At 43.1% G+C, this 25,715-nt stretch overlaps 1 protein-coding gene across 1 annotated transcript in view; it reads left to right on the forward strand.

Moving 5' to 3' along the window:
• The window catches only part of PREP (prolyl endopeptidase), a 133,770-nt gene that overhangs the window by 98,233 nt on the left and 9,822 nt on the right, over positions 1–25,715 (forward strand). Inside the window, exons 11-13 of the mRNA XM_007465779.1 lie at positions 15,735–15,871; positions 17,040–17,134; positions 20,486–20,617. Coding sequence (XP_007465841.1) covers positions 15,735–15,871; positions 17,040–17,134; positions 20,486–20,617 — 364 coding nt within the window. The remainder of the gene's footprint in view (positions 1–15,734; positions 15,872–17,039; positions 17,135–20,485; positions 20,618–25,715) is intronic.

The raw sequence follows: 25,715 nt of genomic DNA on the forward strand, positions 1-25,715 counted from the left end.
GAGAGGAAGGGGAAAGGGGAAAGTTGGGGGGGGGGGGGGGGGGGGCGGAGTTCCAAGGACCTGGAACTTCTTGTTCCAAGAAATGCCATGGTCTTGCAGGGAAGTCACAGTGGCTGTGGGTTGGGCAGTGTTGGGATTGACCGTGAGCATTTGGTGGTGAGAGCAGCCAGCCAAAGTCTGGCAGCAGTGGACTGAAAAGGCTGTGAGTGGAGCCTGTGAGCCTGGCCGCTTTAATGGAGTGAGTGGGGGCGGGGGGTCTCCTTACAGTCCTGGGCTTTGTGTGTTAATTCCTAGGCAGTAGAGGTATTACACAAAACTCGCTAAATAAAAACTTTGGAACTCAGCGTGCTGGCTTTGTAGCCAGCTTTTCTGCACACACAGCCTTGATGCTTCATAAGCATCAAATGTTCTCCGTCCACCATCCCGAATGCCATCTATCATCACTACAGCACAGTGTTCTTTTCTAGATCTTCCATGAACAGGATTCGATTATTCATCTTAAGCTTTCATTTTACTTCAACTTTGATCTTCACTGCCTTAACGCTGCCTTGATTACAGGTGATGATAAAAAGGTGTGTGTGTGTGTAATCAAAAGTATATTATTTCCACATTTTAAAACATTTTTAAATGAATAGACAAGATCGTCCGTCTATGATAGCGCTGGGGTAAACAAGGTAGTGGGAGGCATTTCGTAGCCATCAAAAACAATTATATATGGTTTCATTGATGAGATTTTTGCTACTGTTATTCTACTGCACAAATATAAAACATTCACACAGCCAAGCTTAGAACAGAAAGCAAAGAAGAATCACGGTAGGATTTCTGAACTTTGTGATTTGCCTTCATTCCCGCCCCCCCCACGCCGTTCTCTTTTCCGCCACCCGGTGAGTTGCCTCCCAGTAGCTGTTTGTGATGCTCCTCTAAGCCTCTGTTCTGCCCCTTCTAACGGACCATCTCTTTGCAGCCTGCCCTCGCCAGCACAAGTCTGCTTCTGGCCCCCCCCCCCCCATGCGTCCCAGTGGGGGAGTGAAATGCACTGTGTGCTCATGAATCTCCTAATGATTGTTTTTTAAGCAACTTGAAATCATCTATGGTGGGTTTCTTGTTTTTTGCCTCTTACTCACCTGAGGGGTCTGTTTTGATGGTTTGCATTTGTATCGTCTGAGAGACTCTAGGTAGAAGTAGGTCAGAGGGTAGTGGCAGCACTGGATGTGTGTCCAGCAGAAACCCACAGGAATGTCTTTGTGCCTGTGAATTTTACTTGCGAATTCACCTTTTCGGTATTCCAGTCATTCATTTTTCTACAACAAAATTATTATGTGTGCATTTGCTTCTCGCAGTGTTTTGCTGCATCTCAGTTTCCCCTTGGAGGTACAAATGAAAAGTGGTACTTGGACAGTTGTGCCAGCTTCCTGGTTCGGGGGCTTTTGCCAATGCTGTCCTTGATTCGGGGCCACCCTTGGCTTTGTGCAGGTTATTCCATCCCCCACCCCACGGCTGCAAACTGCTTGATTGCAGAAACCGCTCCCCTTTCTCCTCTTTTAACATCTGTCTCTCTTTAATAGTTCACACTCCTAAGAATGCGTAACGGCCAGCCACAAATGGTTAAGCTGCAAAGTTCTCTTCTGTTCTGTTACTGAACAGTCTGGCTAGAGTTTGTCTTTCCAACATTGGTTATTTTATTTTTCTAGTGCAATAAAATAAATAAGTGGTGTGCTGTAGGTGTGAGTTAATGAGGATTTGAAATGGATTTCAAGCATTCTTTTTTTTTTTTGCGGTACGCGGGCCTCTCACTGCTGCGGCCTCTCCTGCTGCGGAGCACAGGCTCCGGACGCGCAGGCCCAGTGGCCATGGCTCACGGGCCTAGCTGCTCCGCGGCACGTGGGATCCTCCTGGCCCAGGGCACGAACCCGTGTCCCCTGCATCGGCAGGCGGACTCTCAACCACTGCGCCACCAGGGAAGCCCTTCAAGCATTCCTGTTGGGTGTTTATGATGCAGTCGCAATCTCATGAGTCAATTACCAGAACCAAACAGTGCAAGAGCCATAAAGCTCATCCACCGTGGCACTGCTAAATTAATAGATTAACAGCTACACACAGGAAAATGTCAGATGTTAAATATTTTTCATTAGTAATAAGTTGGAAGTTTGGGATCCCTTATCCATGCTTATACAGCCTCTTAAGTACCTCAACCAGAGTTAATTTATATTTGTTTTACTTTTCAGCTTACAAGTACTGTGATGCCAGACTCTAGATTGCTGTGTTTGTATGGATTTTTTTAACAATTTTATTCAATTTATTTAAACTAAAAACAAAACAAAATAGTTCACCCATTTCTCCCACCCCCCACCTCTGGCAACCACCACTCTGTCCTCTGAATCTATGAGCTTAGTTTTTGTCTTTGTTTCATTTTCTTAGATTCCCCATATAAGAGAGATCATATGGTATGTGCCTTTCTCTGTCTGACTTAATTTCACTCAGCATAATGCCCTCCAGGTCCATCCACGTTGTGGCAAATGGCAGGATTCATTCCTTTTTATGGCTGAGTAATATTCCTGTGTGTGTGTGTGTGTGTGTGTGTGTGTGTGTGTGTGTGTCTCACAATTTTTTTGATCCATTTATCTATTGATGAGCACTTAGTTGTTTCCATATCTTGGCTATTTTAAATAATGCTGCAATAAACATAGGGGTACATATATCTTTTTAAATTAGTGTTTTCACTTTCTTCAGATAAATACCCAGAAGTGGAATTGCTAGATCATGTGGTAGTTCTATTTTTAATATTTTTTGAGGAACCTCCATCACCATTTTCCATAGTGGCTGCACCAATTTACATTCCCACCAACAGTGCACAAGAGTTCCCTTTTCTCCACATTCTTGCCACCACTTGTTACTTCATGTCTTTTTGATAATAGCCATTCTAACAGGTAAAGTGATAGCTCATTGTTTTTTGTTTTATAAATTTATTTATTTATTTTTGGGTGGGTTGGGTCTTCGTTTCTGTGCGAGGGCTTTCTCTAGTTGCGGTGAGCGGGGGGCCACTCTTCATCGCGGTGCGCAGGCCTCTCACTGTCGCGGCCTCTCTTGTTGCGGAGCACAGGCTCCAGACGCGCAAGCTCAGTGGTTGTGGCTCACGGGCCTAGTTGCTCCACGGCACGTGGGAATCTTCCCGGCCCAGGGCTTGAACCCATGTCCCCTGCATTGGCAGGCGGATTCTTAACCACTGCACCACTAGGGAAGCCCTGTGTGTCTGTTTTCGTGCCAGTACCATAGTGTTTTGATTACTCTTGGTTTATAATATAGTTTGAAATCTGGACACATGATTGCCTCCAGCTTTGTTCTTTCACAAGGTTGCTTTGGCTGTTCAGGGTCTTTTGTGGATCCATACAAATTTTAGGATATTTTTTTTCTATTTCTGTGAAAAATACCATTGCAATTTTGATAAGGATTGCATTGAATCTCTATATTGCTCTGGGAAGTATGGATATTTTAACAGTATTAATTCTTCCAATCCATGAGCATGGGATGTCTTTCCATTTATTTGTGTCTTCTTCAATTTCTTTCATTAATGTCCTGTAGTTTTCAATATATAGGTCTTTCATCTCCTTGGTTAAATTTATTCCTATGTCTTGTATTCTTTTTGATGCAATTATAAATGGGACTATTTTAATTTCTCTTTCTCTTAGTTCATTATTAAAGAAATGCAACAGATTTTTGCATACTGATTTTGTATCCTGCCACTTTACTGAACTTGTGGATTAGTTCTTACAATGTTTTGGTGGAGTCTTTAGGGTTTTTATATATATGATATCGTGTCTTCTGCAAATAGTGACAGTTTTACTTCTTTCTTAACAATATGGATACTTACTCCTTTTTCTTGCCTAATTGCTCAGGCTAGGACTTCCAATACTGTGGTGAGTAATTAGTGGCAGGAGAGGATATCCTTGTCTTGTTCCTGACCTTAGAGAAGGGCCTTCAGCTTTTCCCCATTGAGTATGTTGTTAGCTGTGGGCTTATCGTATATAGCCTTTATTTTGTTGAGGTGTGTTCCCTCTATACCTGCTTTGTTGAGAGTTTCTATCATAAATACATGTTGAATTTTGTCAAGTGCTTTTTCTGCACAAGATTTTTAATCCTTCATTTTGTTAATGTGGTATATCGCATTGACTGATTTGTGGGTGTTGAACCATCCTTGCATCCCTAGAATAAATTCCAATTCAATATATTGTTGGATTTGGTTTGGTAATATTTTGTTGAGGATTTCTTTTAATGAACTGCCACTTAAAATACTTTTTCTTATGTTTGATTGAAGCATGGGGTTCAGTTTGAGCATTCACTTCCGCATTTGTCCAGCATTCATTTTCTAAGTGCCTACTGTCCTCTGGGCACTCTGTTAGGTATAGATGTAAATTGATGCACGGCCCCAAGAGGGAGATGCATGATGGTGCAATAGTTGTGCCATTGAGGGTTCAAGAGGAGCCCCTGGGGGAGGGGCCAGAGGATTTGCTGATCCCTTGTTTACAGTGGCTAACAGCATGGACTCTGGAGTCAGACAGCCTAGGTTCAAATCCTGACTCTATCACTTATGAGATATATGTTTTGGACTAGTTACTTTTCTGTGTCAAAGTGACTTCCCTAAAAAATGGCAGTATTCATGGTATAAAGTGTGAATTAAAATGAGGGAATATTTATAACGCTCTTAGAGTAGTGTTTGGTACATGGGAAAAACTGTATAAGTGTTTTAAACAAATCAAGTAAAATAAATACTGTATATTGTGACCAAAGTAAGGACTAAGGAAAACTCTATTGTGAAAAATATAGAAACTAAGTGGCAGGCATTTTAATATTTGTTTCTAAATGTATGGAAACTTTAGTCGATAGTTAACTTATGTAGGAATTTACTATTACTAGGTTCTGTCTCCAGAGCCTTGGATAACTTTTGTTCCCTGTATTTTCAGTTACTTTGACTTTTTAAGGTAGAGAAGAACTTTATAACAATTAGGGAAGTTCTGAAATGAAATGACCTGCCATTGGTCTTGTTGTAAATTTCTTTCTCATTACTAGAAATATCCAAGCAAAGGTTGAACCTGCCTGAGATGTAGCTCTGGGGATGCCTGCATTGGGTAGGAGTAGATGGGGGTCAAACAAGTGAATTCCTAAGAGCCGATGATTTGTTTCTTTTCAGTCATACTTTAGTCTGTTCAGGCATGTGACGTTGGGAGCCAGGGTCTGGAGATGTGAAATGGCAGTTTCACTGGAGAAGACAGTGGGGAAGGGTTCACAGATGTTGAAGGCGGAGAGTAGAGTCTCAATTGCTGGTCTCAAACGTGGACTTCATTTTGTAGAAAATGGGGAGGCATTGCATGTTTTCAGTAGGGGGATGACCTAGATTAAAAGGAAGATGTTTTTTTGATTGCGGGGAGATTAATCTGGTAACAAGTATCCAAAGATTGGAAGCAAGAGTCCTGTTAGGAGACAAGGCCACCATGTGGATAGACAGGGCTAGATAAGATGACATGTTGAGAGGCATCCAAGATGACTTTGAGCCTCAGGAACTGAGGCTGGCTGATGTATAGGAATTTGTGGGATCGGAACGAGTGTTTAATGTGTAATTCTAACTCATTTATTCAGTCAACAAATAAATTCATAAACAAATGTTTACTGAATGCACACAGTGCAGTGCTCATAGTGACCTGAGGTTGGACTCATCATGCTGTTTTCGTGAAGAACAAAACAGACACACGTGCATTCCACGTGCAGCCTAAAAGCCCACTGTGGTGAGCCTCATTACGGGGCAATGTATGCATTCTTTGAGAGCACCTCAGAAACAATGCCTGTTAAGAAACAGAAACTGCTTTCTCTGAACCTCTGCATATAGTAAGTAGGTCCTTCACTTTTATGAAAATGTCTGTATGTTTGCCTTGACCACAAGGAAATCGGGGCAGTGGAACTGACGGTGGCTTTTATGTTTCACAATCAAGTCATATTTATTCATCATAGCCCCTTATGTCTTTCTACCTTAAAATACATGAATACCTCTAAACTCTAAAAACTCATCAAAGTGCAATGTTCCACTTGTGTCTGTACCACTGGCTTTCTTTCCTCATGTTCAGAACCTTCCACTTTCTATTTCACTTCTTGCTGCACAGTTTGAGACCGGGAATAGGTTTATTATTCCAAAGAACAGATGGCTGAGCCTTTGAGAGCCGGTGCACTTCTGCAGAGACTGTGCATATAGCACTTAGCACATCGTTGGTGCTCAAGAAATGCCCCAAAAATTAAAACAGATTTTTTAAATAGACCGACTTCGCTGTCATTGAGGTGCCCCCACAGGAGTTTTTTTAAATCTCCAGTGTTACAAAAATGTCCAGCCATTCTTTGGAAAGCAGACTAAAACAATCCGAAATAAACACTTCCCTTTTATATTTTCTGCCCAAAGGTGACCCTTAAACTCTCCCCCACTCCTCCAAAGTTAAAAGTCTAGAAAAGAGATAGGGTTACAGCCTTCCTTGTATCTGAAACAGGCTAGTATTTTTAACGTAAGCACAGCTCAGAGATGTGCAGCGCCTCCCGAAGTTCTTCGTATACTTGTTTTACGAGCTAATGGGGGCACAGAGGTTGCCTTCTGCCCAGTTCTGTGGGTGATGGAATGTCCTGTTCCCTGTTTGCATTGAGCATGGAATTTCTGAGCAGCCCTGCTCCTCGTCACATGTGTCTGCCATCCTTAGCACAGGCCACACAAGGGGCTCTGTCAAGTCTGATGGGAAGGGAAGTTCAGCGCCCTTTATGAACATTCTCCTTTCAACCCGTCAGGCTCTAAAATTAGGCAGGAGTCGCCCTCACCAGACATTCCTCTCTGCAAAGGGCTTGCCCTTTACCGTTTTCCTTCACCTTGCATGGACGAGCACATCCCATTACCCGTGATAACGAGAGTCCTGGCGTTTGCCTCAGAGAGCACCAAGTCTGCATCAGATTAACTGTGGGGCTGAAGATTGTTTGTTTGGGGAACTTAAATGGTCTCACATGTTCAAATGTGTTAGCAAAATTGATTTTATTACTAAATGTATTATTACCTCCAGAAAAGTAATCATTTCAGCAGAGAGAGCTGATCTTTTCATAACTGATGTCATTCTCTCGAAGAACAGTAATGTTCCCTTGGTTTGTTATGTTCACTTGCTCCTCTTTTTCCTTTAAAGGAAGATGTTTTTATTTCATCTGTATGAAGCCAGATTCACATGACAGCTGGACATGCATACAGATCAGCTGGACATGCATACAGATATACATGCATATCCAGAGAAAGACCACTTGATATTTGGTGATGCCTCGGCACAGTCATGCGGACAATAGGGATGGTCATTTCTGACATTTTTGACTTACATAAAGTATAAACCTTTTCTCTCTTTTCCTCAAGAGTTTTTTAATTTAAAGGATGCAGAGCAAGGATCGGTGAGCTCTTATCTGTCAGTCATTCGTTAGAATAATGGTTTTAAATGTCCAAAATTAGAAGCTGCTTTAAACTGATTACTTATCAAGTTGGGGTTAGTTTTTCTTATGATTCTCTCAAGCATTTTTTCTTTCATTTCTGAAGTGAATTGTGCCTTTAAAGGATACTATTGAAACTGAATTTTTTTAGTAGAATGGCATGGCAGAATATAGTGGGATTTTTATTATTCTTTTAATAATCTGTCCTCAAGGTGGTAACACTGATGACTGTTTAGAGAAGGATCATCTTTCTAAGCAGACCCATTCTGCTTTACGAAATAATGGTAAGTAATAACTCCTGTATCTGGAATATGGCTTTTGACATGCTTGAATGAATCTCCTTTTCAAGAGGGTAGCGAAAACAAAAAAAGCGAATAAAGCATAGTATCTTTGCCAGAGTACTTGTCCCTTGGATTCCCTAGAGGCCAGTGATCATTGTCTTGGGTGGGGGGAGAATATATTAAACCTATGTCAAAGTTTCTAATGTTGGCAAAATTTTGCATAATTACACCCAGTAAAGATGCTTACAAGGAAGTAACAGCTTGAAGTGAATTACTTTGTAATAGGGGAGAAAAAACTCTGGGCCAGGGGCTTGGTGTTAATTTTATGTAAGCTAGCAGTGTTACCTGGCAGTTGTCTTTATGGATCTTGGGTTTCTCGTTTCTAAAATAAGAGAGGGTGACCAGCTAGGTGAGGTCCCAGAGTGACATTCTCTCCTTGTATCTGAAACATTTATTGATTTATTTATTTTTATTTTTTGTGCATTGGGTCTTCGTTGCTGCGCGCGGGCTTTCTCTAGTTGTGGCGAGCGGGGGCTACTCTGTTGCGGTTCGTGGGCTTCCCGTTGCGGTGGCTTCTCTTCTTGCAGGGCACGGTCTCTAGGTGCGTGGGCTTCAGTATTTGTGGCATGTGGGCTCTGTAGTCGTGGCTCGCGGGCTCTAGAGCGCAGGCTCAGTAGTTGTGGCGCACGGGCTTAGTTGCTCCACGGCATGTGGGTTCTTCCCAGACCAGGACTCGAACCCATGTCCCCTGCATGGGCAGGCAGATTGGGCCACCAGGGAAATCCCTGAAACATTTTAAATACCCAGAATTTGGGATGATCATCTTGATTCCCCAGGGCTGAGAAAGAGCTGACACCAGCTTTCTTTCCCAGGTGGAACAGTCTCGCGACTACTTGAAAATACCCATCTCTGTCCTCTATCGAGATGCAGCGTGGGCTTCCCAGAGGGTGTGCTTCCTTATTGCCTTGTTGTGCTGAATGTTCTTGGTTTTAAACGTGGGCTAACATTGTTATGCTGCTGTGGGAGTCTACAAAACGAGGTACTTAAGCTTTAAAGGGGAGGAACACGGAATTAAGGCAGGAAACACTCTAAAGTCAGTGTTTGATCAATCTCTGGTTGGCTTGCTAATGTCTAGAACTAACTGTGGCTTTGAATCGCTGTCGTGATGTTTATTTTTCATCTGTGGTGTCCCTGATGGAGGTTGCGTATCAAAACAAACACGATAAAATAGTCCCTCTCATGTGGTCTCACGGGTGCTTCCAAAGACACTCTGTCTTAAATTCTTCGGTGGTGCTTGTGTCAGTGAAGGTGGATGGGTGTGCCAGGGGAAAGACCTGGTGCTGACGCTGGTGTCACAGGCTCCTGGTTGGACTGGACCTATCGCACAGACCGTTTGCTCCGCTGCTGACAGGAATGGGGTAGACGGGGCCTGTCAGCCTCACATGATGAGTTGTTGGACCTAGATGACGGACAGACTTTTTCTGTTACTCAAGTGGGTGCCTGCTGGATCCTATGGGAGCACTTTGTTGTCCTGTCTGTTAAGGGTCCCAATAAAGGCTTTGGCATCCCATCAAAGGTCTGTGCCCACAGTGGACACTCAAAATGAATGGATGTGTATTGTCAGCTCGCTCTCAATTGGTTACAATTATGAGGGGGAAAAGTCTTTTTGCTTTTTTGCTTTTTTAACCTGGGTGGTGGTGTAGCAATAAACTATTGAAAACAGCCCATGGGTTCAAGCTTCAGCAGTCGCCTCCTCATCAAGCAGTAACGGCTTGTGTATCATATAAACAGATAAAATATATTATGGTTGTTGTGTGTTACTAATAATAGTTCGAGGCGCCACTGCTCCTGCCACAGCTTCACTTTAGCCAGTGAGGAGTCAGGGAGACCAGGTGGGTTTGAGGCTAGTGTGGCAGAGAGTCCTGAGCAGGTTCACCAGCACACATGTGCGAGGAGAGGCCTGAGAATTGAAATGGCCGAGTGATGCCTGGGCGTGGGGTCCTTGGCATAAGATGTGATTCTGAGAGTTGGCAGTTGGGTGGCTGAGGAGAGAGTGAAGTAAGGGACCGCCGCTACTACCCAGAATGAGAGAGCCCCAAAGAGCCGCCTGTGCAGGGTACACCTAGAGCACGTTGGCTTGCAGATGTAGACGGGCCACCCACCGTGTGACATCACAGCCCTCACAGTGGAGCAACCTGAGGGGCTTTCTAACCAGCCCCTCACAGGGACCTGCAGATGTGGGCGTGAAGGTCCTTAGCACGGAGTAGTTTATTGGAACTCTCTGAGGTGGCAAATGGGGCATTTGCAGAGAGAAAAGAGAAGACCAAGTATAGAAAACTGCAAAACAGTAGCATTTGGCAGCAGGAAGAAGAGCTAGTAATGGATCAATTAGGAAGGTTGAAAAAGAATTCGAGAAATACTGCACCCAGGAAGCCAAAGCAGCAGCTGCCAGATAGGGATCGAAACAGATGAGGCCTGGGAAGAAGCCAATTCAAAAATGGCACTTCTGAAAAAATGGGGGAAAGAATTACTCTTTAGTAAATGGTGTATAATAGTTGGCTCTTTGGGGAAAAGCAGATACCAGATCATATGTAAAAAGAAACTTCATTTGGACAACCATAAATGTAAAAATTCAAAATGAAAATATAGACAAATATTTTTTACAACTTGGGGTGAGGGAGACCTATCTGTATATGTGCTGTGTAAATATATTCGAGATACCACAAAAAGTTTCAAAACAGGCTATAGACTGGGATGAAATACAAACAAAATATATGACAGAAAGAAAGGTAAATGTCCTTAATGTAAGAAGAGTTTCTATTAACTGATCAGAAAGGTAAAACACACTGAAAGCGTGGGCACACTTTGTTTTCTGAGGAAGAGATATAAAATGACCAATTAACAGATGAAAATCTTTGCTAATTTAAAAACTGAGTCTTAAAACTGGTGAGATGGTAATGTTTGCCTATCACACTAGCAAAAATTAAAATCCACCTTAACACCCACTGCTAATAAGAAATTGACACTTAGGTAATACTGTCATTAGGAGCTTAAGTTGATACACCATTTTTAGACAATTATTTGTCAATCTATTGAATTTTTTTTCAGTGAATTTTTTTTATTGGAGTATAGTTGATTTACAGTGTTACATTACTTTCTGCTGTATAGCACAGTGAATCAGTTATACATATACATATATCCACTCCTTTTTAGATTTTCCCATTTACTTGTTACATAGTATTGAGTAGTTCCCTGTGCTATACAGTAGGTCCTTATTCGTTATCTATTTTATATATAGTAGTGTGCATACGTCATTCCCAATCTCCCAATTTATCCCTCCTCCGTTTCCCCCCTGTAACCATAAGATTGTTTTCTACAGCCGTAACTCGATTTTTATTTATAAATAAGTTCATTTGTACCATTTCTTTAGATTTTACATATAAGCAATATCGTACGATATTTGTCCTTCTCTGTCTGCTTTCACTCAGTGTGACAATCTCTTGGTCCATCCATGTTGCTACAGATGGCATTATTCCATTCGTTTTTATGGCTGAGTAATATTTCACTGTTACACATGTAGCACATCTTCTTTATCCATTCCTCTGTCGATGGGCGCTTAAGTTGCTTCCATGTCCTGGCTGTTGTAAATAGTGCTGCAGTGAACGTTGGGGTGCATGTATCTTTTCGAATTATGGTTTTCTCCAGATATACGCCCAGGAGTGGGATTACTGGGTCATATGGTAGCTCTGTTTTTAGTTTTTTAAGGAACCTCCGTACTGTTCTCCACGATGGTTGTACCAATTTACATTCCCAGCAATGAGGTGGATACCTCATTGTAGTTTCGATTTGCATTTCTCTAATAATTAGTGATGTTGAGCATCTTTTCATGTGCTTTTTGGCCATCTGTACAGTACGGACCATCCACGTGGGTCTTACTCTGTCCTGCCTGCCACAGACCGCTTGCTGCACCCTCCTCCGAATCCCCGAAGCTCCCTCTCTGTCCCAGCTGATCTCCCCGCCACCGGTGAGGGGGCTTCCCTGAGTGCAGGAACCTTTCCTCTCCTATAGCTCCCCCCACCACCAGGGGTGCAGGTCCCCTCCCGTTTCCTCTTTTTTTTTTCTTGCTTTCATCCTACCCAGTTGTGTGGGGATTTTTCTCGTCCTTTTAGGTGTCTGAGGTCCTCTGCTAGTGTTCAGCAGTTCTGTGAGAATCGTTTCATTCGTAGATGTGTTCTTGATGTACTTGTGGGGAGAGGTGAACTCCACATCCTCCTATTCTGCCATCTTGGCTCTAAAGCCTCTGTTGAATTTTTAAATGCACATACACTTTGATCTAGCAATCTCATGTCTAAGAACGTATCCTATAGAAATCATGGCATGAGTATATAAGATTTGTGTAAAAGGGATTTATTCTGTCAATCATTGTTGATAACAGAAAAAGAATAGTCTGAATAGCCTTTGGTGAGCAAATGGTTAAAAAGTTTGTGTACTTTCATACGATGAAGCCCGAGGCAGCCACTTTTTGAAATGAGGTAAATCTGGGTATCTTTACCTGGAAGGAATTCCGTATTAGGTAGCTGAGAGTGGGGAGAAGCCGACTAAGTTTTATCCCAATATTGGCCTGATTCTGTGTATTGCCTTTTAATAATAACCTGTGTATGTGAATACGTGTAAACAGATGTGTCTCTATAAGCATGTGGAAAAGTTCGGAAGGATCTATACCGCCAGGGTAGAGGTAGGGATGGAGGGGCAAAGACAAAAAAAATTCATCACTGCCCTTTGAAAGGGCAGTGGTGAGGATTGGACTGAATGCGGCAGGCAAGTGTGAGCTGTGGGTGTAGGTTACTGTGGATATGTTTGATCAGGAAGGAAGCAGGAGATGGAAATTTAGTTTGAGGGACAGGCATGGCAGTACAAAAGACTAGGGGCATTGTTGTTATGTAGGATAGGAGAAATTTGAGTCTGTTTGTACGCCAAGGAAAGGGAGACAATACAAAAAGAAAAAGTTGTGGTAATCAGAAGAGTGTGGTAGTAGTGGACTTAGTAAGAAATGAATGATCCTTCTTTCCCTGGGGTTCAGAGGGTGAGTGAAGTTGGCAGAAGGTTTTTCCAGAACTCCAAGCAGATGGCCCCCATGAAGATAGGAAAGGCCAGATACAAAGGGTAGGGGATGCAAATGGGCGGTGTTGGGAATGGAAGAAAATGGAAAGCAACGGAAACAGCTAGGAGATGTGCTAAATCTGCAGGTTTGGTCGTCCACCTCATACTTGTGGGATCAGAATTCCTGGGAAGGAAGCCTAGGAAACTGCAGTTTTAACATGTTTATCACAGATGCTTAGGCCCAACCAGTAAGGTTCAAGAACCACTAGTGTAGATTATGAAGTGGAGCTTTTTGGTTTGGCCGGGTTTGGGAAGCAAATGGAAACAAGGAGCGTGCTAACTTTTCTTCCTTACCAGGCAAATCTAGAAAGAAACTTACCCACAAAGCCTCTCAAGGAAAAGTTTTGAAGAAGTGGCTTCAAGTCAGTTTCAGTAAAGTCAAAGGAATGGAAAATAGCTGGGCTCTTTTTAATGTGTTTCTAAAATGTGCACATGGATTCCTTCCATAGTTATCAAAAGACTCAGGAGTCGATCTGCCCTTCTGTTGCAGTCAGTCAGGTTAAGGTTTATTGCCAGCAATTGCCATTCCATAAATGGAAATGGCATAAAACACTGCTCTGTGTGTATAGAGAGAGATCTGATCAAGTCTTTATACATGTATATATGTTAAGTGTGTATTTATTTCAGGTCTGAAATAGCCTTCTTTTAAGGAGTTGTCTTGAAGATGATTCTACTGTAGTCATCCTCACAGTGCCCTTTCAGACATCTGAACTACACCAGCTTAAGACTTGGGTATATTTTTGCAGCTATGGGCATAAGGGGGCCTTTGTGCTTTTGATTGTATTCCACAAGGATGCCTCTGTCCTGGAGCCAGATGGGAGCATTGCAGACCGAGGTGCAGGCACTAGAAATCCTGCAGGTGGTAGCAAGCAAAGTAGTGCCAGAGGAGGAAGCCACATTGCCCCGAAGCAAGAAGACAGAGCACTTTGCAAACAGGAGGCTCTGAGGGTCAGCTTAGCTTAGTAGGGACAGAAGTGCACCAGTCCAGCTGACCGGGTGAAGAGTAGGACGCAGAAGGGGAGTTGCCTGAGGAGGGCTGGAGAGGGATTAGGTGCCGGGGCTGGGATTTGAGGATAGGTGGGAAGTCGGGAGGTGGCCTGGGGGGAACGCTATTTTTTAAGCAGATGATTCAGTTAGGGCAGAATCGTGTGAGACAGTTTGCTCCCCTGCCCACCCTCCCCCACGCTGTCTCCTCTGTGGTTAGAACGCGCCTACCTGAGGGCCTGGGTTTTAGCTCATTAGCCCCAGCCGTCGCCTGTACCTCTTGCTCTGCATTTGCTTGTACCGCCCGCACAGTTACTCTCTATTAGTGGCTCCTAACTGGCACTAAATAGCTTTAACTAAAACCCTGTCTCCTCTGATAACTTTGAACTCTGCCAGGTATTCTCCATAATTCCTAAACCGTCAACTTTACATACATCTCAGTATTTCTCTCCAAAGTCAGAAGCAAATGCTTGTTATACTGTTCCTTGGCAGGTTTCAAAAAACGACCAGACTCGCAGGCATTAATGGTGGCCACGCAGTGCCTTTCTCCAAATCTGCCTCGCCTCCCCGCTCTCCTCTGCCCACCCCCCACTGTTTATTCCCAAGGACTTTGTGGACACTTTCCACGATAGAACTGCTACCTTAAAAAGCTTTGGATAGAATATGGCTCCAAGTCACACTACCTGTAGAGGTTTATGTCCCTGACGGTGATGTGTGAGGTCAGCAAGACGTTTCTAAGCTGGGGCACTTTCCAGGTGTCATTCGGGATAAAGCTACCACGTTTGACCAGATTGTCTGTCTGGAAGAAGCCATTATCAGCTTTGGGTGACTTAGTGCTTATTCTGTGGCTTACCGTTTGAATAACATTTCATGTTCTCTTTCTAATCCTTTTTCTCTTATTCCTTTTATCCAAAAAGTCATGAATCTAGAAATGTTAACTGAACTTACCAGATTCAGGAAGGTTTGATGAGCCTTAATTATCAATCCTGGAGAAAGTGTCTTTATTTAATCAGAAACGATAGGATTTCTATGTTGCTCCTTATCTACTCTCTAAAGCTAACGTAGGTTTTGTTGTTGCTAACATTTAATTAATAGTTGAACCCAGGAAAATGAAGAGGGGTTGAGTGTCTTAACATTTAGAGAGGAAGTTGAATATGAAATGTCTTTCCTAGAAAAAAAGTCTTCCTAGATTGGATTGTTTGGCAGAAGAGCCAAATCTGAGTTTCCGCTGCCGGGAGGGGTGCTCGGGAGCAGAGAACTGAATGCCTGTTCTCTTATATGGGCCTCGTGGAGAGCCTAAGAGGTGGGCACCATGGCCACATTTTAGGGATAAAGAACTAAAGCTGAGGGGCTTCCCTGGTGGCGCAGCGGTTGAGAGTCCGCCTGCCGATGCGGGGGACGCGGGTTCGTGCCCCGGCCCGGGAGGATCCCACATGCCGCGGAGCGGCTGGGCCCGTGAGCCACGGCTGCTGAGCCTGCGCGTCCGGAGCCTGTGCTCCGCAACGGGAGAGGCCACAACAGTGAGAGGCCCGCGTACTGCAAAAAGAAAGAACTAAAGCTGAGTGAGGACAGACTTGCCAGGGGCCACCTAGCTTTTGAGAGTGGAAAAAAATTCAAAGTCAAGTCGCCCTGTATTCACTACTCCACACTGTCTCCATAAAAACTGACATATGCTTCACCATCAACTAGCCCCTTAGTGGTACTGGATTTTCACTGTGCTACTCAACAGCTTGAAGAATTTAGTACCTGTTTTTCCCATGTAAAAGCATGCAAGTGTTTACTCAGGAATGCTAAATCTAGCTGTTCTGCTTTCTTTTGTTCTAGATTTTCTACCCTAGCAAGGATGGTACAAAGATTCCAATGTTCATCGTGCATAAAAAGGGCATAAAATTGGATGCCTCTCATCCCGCTTTCCTATACGGCTACGGCGGCTTCAACATATCTATCACACCCAACTACAGGTAAGCGTGGCACCTCGGAATTTCAGCACGCATCTGATCTTCTCCAGACAGTGAGGAGAAACCAGAGCCTGGTCTACTGCCTCTGCACCGGAGCCCCATCCCCTTGGTCCCCACAGGGGAACCTGGATCAAAACAACACTGATTCCTGAGCAGATCTTACCTTTGTTCATTTGTGCAACGAGTATTCGTTAAGCCTGCTCTGTGTTGGGAAGTGAGATGAGTAGGGAAGTGTCCTTAACACCATTTTCTTCCCTGAACCAGTGGATATGCTGGTAGTTTCAGTAGAGACCATCCGAGGCATAGGGAAAATGTTGAAGAGAGGACCACATGGGTGTATGGTCTGATTACCTACCTCGAACTCTCCTTTCCTCTGATCTTCAACATCCAGGAAATTAGCAGCCAGACCATCTTGAGCCTCAGGTTGCGGAAGCCCACAGTTTCCCCAGTTACTAAAAGGAAGAGTGAATAAATTTCGGAAATAGTTCTCAAAGCAAAATTAATTTTAGTTAACAGCAAACAGAAAAATAACCTCACTCAAGACTGTTAGGGTCAGAGTGGAACGAGGAGGAGGAAAACATAAACTCCAAACTTTCATAAAGAAGCTTTGTGCTGCTATAGTTTCCTCTGTTTATTTCTAGAAAACATTCTCTAGCCCTGGGCACTCCGTACTTATTTTCTGGTCAGTGTGCCTGATGTCCTCTACCTCTCTCACGCCTAGTTTCAACGTCTAAATTTCTGTAAAACTGGAAAATCTGTTTAAAATTCATATTTCAGAAGGAGCTTTCTTTTTTCCAACTTGAACAATTTGGAGAGAGATACTGGGAGAGATGGTAGCAGGGGCCATCACCGGGTGTGTAACAAGCACAGCACCATTCATACCAGGGCTGTGTCACGTGGGTGGCAGTATTGTGGCTGCCAAGACAGTTGTTTAAAATGAGGCATACTGAATGCTCCTGAAAATGTATGAGCTTTGCGGTTAATCACTAGTCAGAAGTTATAACATTTCACTTAAACCGAGCAATGTAAAAGAAGTACTGGGCATCCATGTAGATGACAGCACGTGCGGAGCATCTTCAGGGCTATGTGTGCGGGTGCGGGTGTGGTGGAGGAGGACAGCGGCCCTCACCGGGCAGTTAGTGGCAGGTTAACTGTTTTTACCATCTCTCAGTGTGTCCAGGCTCATCTTTGTGAGACACATGGGTGGTGTCCTTGCAGTGGCCAACATCAGAGGAGGTGGGGAGTACGGAGAGACGTGGCATAAAGGTGAGGTGTTTTCTCTGCAGAAACGCAAATATGGCATAGCCCAAGCCGAGGGGATTAGGGGCAGAAAAGGATGCTTCCAAACACGTTGCAGGCACCATTCCCCCTTTCAATTTAAACAGCTCAGTCTTTTCAGTTTATTTTCCTTTGCAGTCTATTTTAATGAAGGACACCTTTTTCAGACGCATCTCCTACATACCATAATCAGTTTTTTGTTTTTTTGGTTTTTTTTAGCAATGTATAGGGTACATTTTTATCTGTCACTGTCAGAAGTGAGTCTGGGGGATACTTGTGGTATTTATTGTGTCTCCTTCTCCTGTTAGCCTGGCTTTTACTGTTTAGCATTATTGGCTATCTCAAAACAGACTGCAAAAACAGGCCATTTTCTCTTAAAAGAAGAGAGCACTCTAACATAGAGCTTTCCTATTCCCAGTTCGGGCATCTTTTGCTTGTTTTCTCTGATCTTCCCAACATTGCTAAGAAATAGCATCCTCCTAGTGTTACTGCTGGGACTCTAATAAATCCTGCACGTGCTAGACAGACACAAGAACACAGTCATTTTTCTTTTCTGGTTTTAATGGTTCAGTCCCTGTTCTCTGGCCTCCTGAAGCATGTATTCTAGTTGATTGAGGAAACTGCTCCTATATTCAACTTTATTCCCCAGGTTATCATTCTTTAAAAAGAATTATGGCAACCTTTATTTCTAAAGACCCATCTCTTCCTTTTCTCTCTACATGGAGCACACCCCGTCTCCCAGGCTTTTGTGTATCTGGAATGCATAGACTAACCAGTAACTTGGAGAAGATGTTCTTCCCTTACCTTATTCCTGGGTTTGTGGGAGGAGGGTGTGGGAAGCCCCTTCACTCCCACCGGCTCCCTGCTTCTCCCCTCTCAACATCAGGCGTCCTGTGTAAGACAGTCTGCGGGCACGAGGGCGGCGCCCAGGGCTCAGGCTTGGCCACAGCAGCCCGTGGCAAGGAGGGTCTTCTCCCACAGCAGGAGCATCCGAGACCACCCTTTGGATCCGTACACCCACTTGTTCTTCTCTGCCTCCTGAGGCCAAGGCTCTGGTTTTCTGCATCGATCAGATCAGATGAGGGTAGATCTGTAAAGAGCTTTTGTCATAAGCACCTGTTAGATGTCGGGAGGCAGGAAAGGCCCAAGCATAAATCCCCGGTCTTCAGCATGCACCCCAAGGGCTGATGTCAGACAGCAAACTATTTGAGCATCTTAGCAAGAGTGAGTGTCCCTAATGAACACATGGGCCCCCAGCCTGCCGGCCGTCGTCGGGCCAGCTGCTGCCAGGTGTCATCCTTGAAGGCTTTATTGAGTGTCACTGTATTTGAAACAGCATAGAATTCATTGTATAATTTTGACTTGGACCTGATATTAGAGTTTAATTACACTAAAATCATGGTGATATCTTACTGTGGTAGTAAGAGATGACTAAGAAAGGGGGAATAAAAGTAAACTCTCTACACACCTTATGTTGGATGTACATCCCAAATCCATATGCTAAGTCCGGACCCCTTGACTCACCCAATTTCCTGGTTAAAAATGTTTAATGTACACACTTAAACACCCACCTGCACGGACTCCTGACCCAGCAGCCTTCTCCTTAAAGAACCCAAGTTCTTCACCATAGAATTCCTCTGGTCCTCAGGTGTCCACCATGCTCTGGTAGGGAAGAGTGCCCTTGGTCTTGGTCAACTCTCTCATGTCTGTATTAATGATAACCAAGTTATTATCCAGAAGTCTTGGGGGTGGGGGGAGTTTGCAGCTTGACTGAAGCTAAAAGTTGATTACCTCTGTTTAGACTGATCATAAACTTTCTCCTAATTTAGGCAGTGAAGGGGGCTGAAATGGAACTTTTCTAGTTAGACCCTAGCATACTGAACCTTGATAAATCTAGATTTCATTCTGTTGATTGAGTTTAAAATTTAATGCTCTTCAAAATATTATTATTCCTGGAAACGAAGTAATCCGAGCCATCTTAATTCACCAATACTTTCTTATTAAAATCTTAATAACATTTGTTTTGATATGAAAAAATTTCTTCTGAAAAAATTTCTTCAGTAGCACTGCTGCATCTTTAATTGAATTTCTGCAGAAATGGTTAATCTCAAATATCTAATTAGATCTAGGTCTGCTTTTTGTTCATTTCACTGGCAGTTATTTCAGACATCCGTTCCTTTGTGGGCATGACTTTGACTTTTGGCCTTTACTTTTGGATATTACAGGGCCTTACAAATGTTCCTCTCTTTAAGTAGTTTCTTTGTTTGACTCTACACTGGAATGGCTTCTAGATGAGAAAGCCCAGATTCTCTGAGGAGATGCTTGAGATCCTCTTCATTCAAGCTTAGAGAAACTAATGGGCTGCTCTGTGCAGCACCACGTCCCCACCTGATTCCTGCCTAAGTTCTTTAAGTACCCATGGGCAAAATCAGAGAGCTTCCTTCGCGTAATCACATCCCCCACTTCAGACTCCGGCAGAGAGGAGGGGTGAGAAGTGCACCTCTCTGCACAGAGCACTTTCTTTATTTTTTAATTAATTAATTTATTTATTTTATATTTTATTTTTGGCTGCGTTGAGTCTTCGTTGCTGTGCACAGGCTTTTCGCTAGTTCTGGTGAGCAGGGGCTACTCTTCGTTGTGGTGCACGGGCTGCTCATTGCGGTGGCTTCTCTCGTTGCGGAGCGCAGGCTTCAGTAGTTGTGGCTTGGGCTCTAGAGCGCAAGCTCAGTAGTTGTGGCGCACGGGCTTAGTTGCTCCGCGGCATGTGGGATCTTCCTGGGCCAGGGATTGAACCCGTGTCCCCTGAACTGGCAGGCAGATTCTTAACCACTGCGCCACCAGGGAAGTCCGCGCAGAGCACTTTCATCTTCCCGGGGAGCGGGCAGCGGGCAGCGCACTCATCCCCATCGTCACATGCTGTGTGGAACTCGAGGACTGGACTCTGCTCTGGGTCTTGTGTCAGTTTTGAGTCCAGCTCCTCCCAAGACACAGGTTCTTTTTATTGACATGCTTTCACATTTTCATTCTCATGGTTGTCTGACGTCATAACAGATCATCTCTTCCCTTTGGGGCATTTGCCTTTTAAGTTCTAAGAGGTTTTAGAAAAATACAAAGGCACCATGTGGATTAGCAGTTGTGGTACTGATGATGGATTTCCACAACGCAGAACAAAATTTAAATTGAGGCATTTTTCTAAATGTAGTGGTAGTCCATTGTGTTTAAGTTGATCAGTAGTTGAAACTATGCCCCATCATCATCATTTGAATTCCCCTTAGGTTAAAATGTGATTTTTTTTTTTTTTCTGTTTTGTTAACTATCTTTCACTTTGGCACATCGTAGGTGGTATCTTGGCCAACAAACAAAACTGCTTTGATGACTTCCAGTGTGCTGCTGAATATCTTATCAAGGAAGGTTACACGTCTCCCAAGAGGCTGACTATTAACGGAGGTTCAAATGGGGGCCTCTTAGTAGGTGAGAACTGGGTTTTTTATTCATTGTACTTTACTTTACTTCACTAGTTAACTCTTGGAGTTTTCAGATACTCTGATTTACTTTGGCTCATGGATGGGAGCAGTGGTACAGAAAAAGCAAAACCCATTTGTATTGGGGCATTTAATTAATGACATTTGAAGACACAACTACTGACTCGACTCATCATAGCCTGAAAAGCCCTTCCTCCTCCCTGTTCTGAGCTCTATCAGACTGGACCGCAATTCTTACCCTTCCCTCTCGCCCTCCCCACAGACTGGACCCACAGGTCTCTAGGGTTCAGTCAGCACATGACTGAGCCTAATAACACACCTCTGACTGTGTTACCCAGAACTTGTAAGCTGTGATCACCCCTAAACATTTGTTGAATACCTATGCCACGGGATGCTAGATGCTGTGGGTTCAGAGAAATAAGTCATGAAGGAAAATGAGGTACATGCAAAGATGGATCCACGGCTTCACAGTCATGAAATAGTTCAAAGTAATGTTCACCCTTGCTGAGCACCTTGCCATGCTCAGTGCTGAGCCCTTGACATGCACATGGCCTGGGAGATGGGGACAGGTATTATCCCCATTTTACAGAGGAGGACACTGGGGCACCGAGAGGTTGAGTAGCTTGCTAGTGTGACGGTAGTGCTGGGGTTGATGCTTAGCACCGTGGCTTTAGATTCTGCTCTTTTAATCTCTATGTGGCACTGCCTCTAAGTGGATTTTCCTAACTTTTGGTAGTTAATGAATTTTTACTTTTCTTTTCGTCTCTCAACCGTACTTAACATTGTAATGAACATTCATAGTGGTCCTGAACTTTCCTTGCTGGGTCCTACATCCAGTGTCATTAGGCTACGAGGGGCCGTTGTACAAATGGAGAAGGGCACAAACAGACTCAGACTCAACCTAAAAAGCACATGTGACCATTTTCAGCTTTCAGTCCACTGTTGTCAGGGGATCTTGTCACATTCACTCTGTTTCCTTGTCTTTGAAATTTACTGACTTGTGTCAAAACCTGAATTCCTGTCCTTATTACTTCTTTACCCCAGTGGAATATATATAGTCTTGGAAAAAACATTTTCCCAGGGAGGTAAAATATATCTATGTCCAAATAATTTGTTTAAATTTGGAAAGGGTAGAGATGTGGCCGAGATGGCAAAGTAGGAAGACCCCTGAGCTCACCTCCCCCCACGGGCACTACACCCAGATTACAACTATTTACAGAACAACTGTGTGTGAGAACAACCTGAAGACTGATAGAAAAGATTTTCCACAACCAAAGATACAAAGCAGGAAACACAATGAGATGGGTCAGGAGGGGCAGATGCACAGTATAGTCAAGAGCCACAGCCCCGGGCAGGCAAACCACAGGTGGGAAGAGAATCACAACTGCTGAGCTCCTTCCCAGGGAGAGGAGGGTTTCTCTCCCACACCAGGCTCCCCAGTCCAGAGGCCCTACACCAGGAAAATGAGACCCCGAACATCTGGCTCTGAAGGCCAGCGGGGCTTACTGTGATGAGAGCCCGAGGGCTGTGGGAAATAGAGACTCCACTTTCAAAGGGTGCACACAAAATCTCACATGCTCTGAGTCCTGGCACAGAGGCAGTCATTTGAAGGGAGCCTGGTCAGATTGCCTTGCTAACCTTGAAGAGCCTCCCAGAGGGGCAGGAGGCAACTGGCACTCCTGCTGGGGACACAGGCGCTGGTGGCAGACATTTGGGGGATCTCGTTCTACCACAGGGACACTGGTGCTGACAAGCACCATTCTGGACCCTCTCTCTGGCTGTTAGCACTCCACCACCAGCAGACCGGCACCAGCTCCGGTCATGCAGAGATCAGACTTTGCCTATCAGCATGCCCAAAGTAGTTGGCCCTGCCACAACAGAAGGGCCCGTGCAGCCTACATAGGAGGCACCCCTAGAGCATGTAACTCTGATCACCAGAGGGAAGTCTGCTGCGGGGCCCTACAGGATATCACCTATATTGAGGATACTTATCCAAGCTCAGAAAACATAACCAACCTACCTAATACACAGAAATAAACACAAAGAACTAGGCAAAATTAGAAGACAGAACTACGTTCTTAAACTAAGGAGCAAGATAAAACCCCAGAAAAAGAACTAAAGCAAAGTGGAGATAAGTAATCTTATCCAATAAAGAGTTCAGGTAATGATTACAAAGATGCTCAACAAACTCAGGAGAAGAATGGATGAAGACAATGAGACATTTAACTAACAGAAAGTTAGAAAATACAAAGAAGAGCCAAAAAGAGGTGAAGAATACAGTAACCGAAATAAGAAATATACTAGTAGGAATCAACAATAGATTAGATGATACAGAGGAATGGATCAGAGACCTGGAAAACAGAATAATGAAAATCATCCAAGCTGAACAGAAGAAACAATTCTAAAAAATGAGGATAGCTTAAGAGACCTCTGAGACAACATCAAGCAAACTAACATTCACATTTTAGGGGACCAAGAAGGAGAACAGAGAGAGGGGCAGAGAGCTTATCTGAATAAATAGCTGAAAACTTCCCTAACGTGGGAAAGGAAACAAACATCTAGGTTGAGGAGAAACAGAGAGTCCCAAATAAGATGAACCCAAAGAGGTCCACACCCAGACACAGAGACTCTTAAAAGGAGCAAGAGAAAAGCAACTAGTTACTTATAAGGGAACTTCCCTGGCTCTAGAAGCAATGTTAAAAGGCCTTCTCTAAGTGGGGAAAAAAAAGACCACAACTAGAAATATGAAAATTACGAAAGGAAAAAAAACTCATTAGTAAAGGTAAACATAAAGATAGTAGATCAGCTACTTACAAAGTGAGTAAGAAGTTTAAAAGACAAAGTGGTAAAATCATCTATATCCACAACAGAAGTTGATACACAAAACGTTTTAAAATATGACATCAAAACATTAAATATGGCAGGGGGAATATAAATGCAAGATTATTAGAAAGCGTTCAAACTTAAGAGATCGTCATCTTAATCGCAAAGATATGTAGGTGGTTATGTATGAGCCTCCTGGTAACCAAAACCAAAAATCAATAGTAGATACACAAGCAAAAAGGAGAAAGTAATCCAAACATAACACTAAATACAGTCATTACCTCACAAGGGAAGAGAGCAAAAAAGAAGGAACAAGACAGAACTACAAAAACTACCAGAAAACAGTTTTTTAAACGGCAGTAAGTACATACCTATCAACAATTAATTTAAACGTAAATGGACCAAATGGTCCAATCAAAAGATAGAACGGCTGAATGGATAATAAAATAAGACCCAACTATATGCTGCCTACAAGACACTCACTTCAGATCCAAAGACAGACACAGACTGAAAGTAAGGAGATGGAAAAAGGTATTCTATGCAGATGGAAACAAAAAGGAAGCTGGGGTAGCAATACTCAAATAGATTTAGACAAAGTTTGTAACAAAAGACAAAGAAGAGCATTACATATGATAAAGGGGTCAATACAAGAAGAGGATATAACATTCATAAATATTTATGCACCCAGGAGAAAAGGGAACCCTCCTACACTGTTGGTGGGAATATAAATTGTACAACCACCATGGAGATCAGTATGGAGGTTCCTTAAAAAACTAAAATAGAACTATGATATGATCCAGCAATTACACTCCTGAGCATGTGTCTGGAGAGAACCATAATTCGAAGAGATACATGCACCCCAGTGTTCACTGTGGCACTACTTACAGTAGCCAAAACACAGAAGCAACCTAGTTGTCCATCCACAGAGGAATGGATAAAGACGACATGGTACATATATACAATGGAATATTACTCATCCATAAAAAAGAATGAAATAATGCCATTTGTAGCAACGTGGATGGACCTACAGATTGTCAGACAGTGCAGTAAGTCAGACAGACAAATACCAATATGATATCACTCATATGTGGAACCCCAAAAAGTGATACAAATGAACTTGTTTACAAAACAGAAGCAGATTCACAGATCTCAAAATCAAACTTATGGTTACCAGAGGGGAAAGGTGTGTGGTGTGGGGGGGGGGGCGGTAAATTAGAAGTTTGGGATTAACAAATACACACTACTATATATACAATAGATAATCAACAAGGACCTAATGTTTAGCACAGGAAACTCTACCCATATTCTGTAATAACCTATATGGGAAAAGAATCCGAAAAAGAATGGATATATGTATATGTATAAATGAATCACTTTGCTGTACACCTGGGACTAACACTGTAAATCAACTATAATATAAAATAAAATTTTTAAAGATATTTATGCACCCAACATAGGAGCACCTAAATGTACACGGCAAATATTGACAGACAAAAGGGAGAAGTCGAGAGTAAAACAATAACAGGGAACTTAATACTCTACTTACATCAGTGGATAGATATTCCAGACAGAAAATCATTAAGGAAATACTGGCTTTAAATGACACATTAGATCAGATGGACTTTAAGAACATTCCACCCAAAAGCAGCAGAATACACATCCTTTTCAAGTGCACTTGGCACATTCTCCAGGATAGATCACGCTAAGCCACAAAACACGTCTGACTAAATTTAAGAAGATTAAAATCACATCAAGCATCTTTTCCAACCACAACAGTATGAGATTAGACACCAACTACAAGAAAAAAAACTGCAAAAAACAAACACATGGAGGCTAAACAATATGCTGCTAAACAACGGGGTGAGGGGCTCACTGTTAAATCAAAGAGGAAATTTAAAAATACCTAGAGACAAATGAAAATGGAAACAATGATCCAGAATCAATGGGATGCAGCCAAAGGAGTTCTAAGAGGGAAGCTTATGGCATTATAAGCCTGCCTCAGGAAACAAGAAAAATCTCAATCTAACCTAACACCTAAAGTAAAGATCAGAGCAATAATAGAGACTAAAAAACAATAGAAAAGATCAATAAAACTACGAGCTGGTTGTTTGAGAAGATAAAAAGATAAACCTTTTACCAGACTCATCAAGAAAAACAGAGAGAGGGCCCAAAGAAAATCAGAAATGAAAAAGAAGTTACATCAAACACCACAAAAATGCAAAGGATCATACGAGATTACTATGACTAATTATACACAATAAAGT

The sequence above is a fragment of the Lipotes vexillifer genome, unplaced genomic scaffold, assembly GCF_000442215.2.
Source record: "Lipotes vexillifer unplaced genomic scaffold, Lipotes_vexillifer_v1.1 scaffold732, whole genome shotgun sequence".
Classification (NCBI taxonomy): domain Eukaryota; kingdom Metazoa; phylum Chordata; class Mammalia; order Artiodactyla; family Lipotidae; genus Lipotes; species Lipotes vexillifer.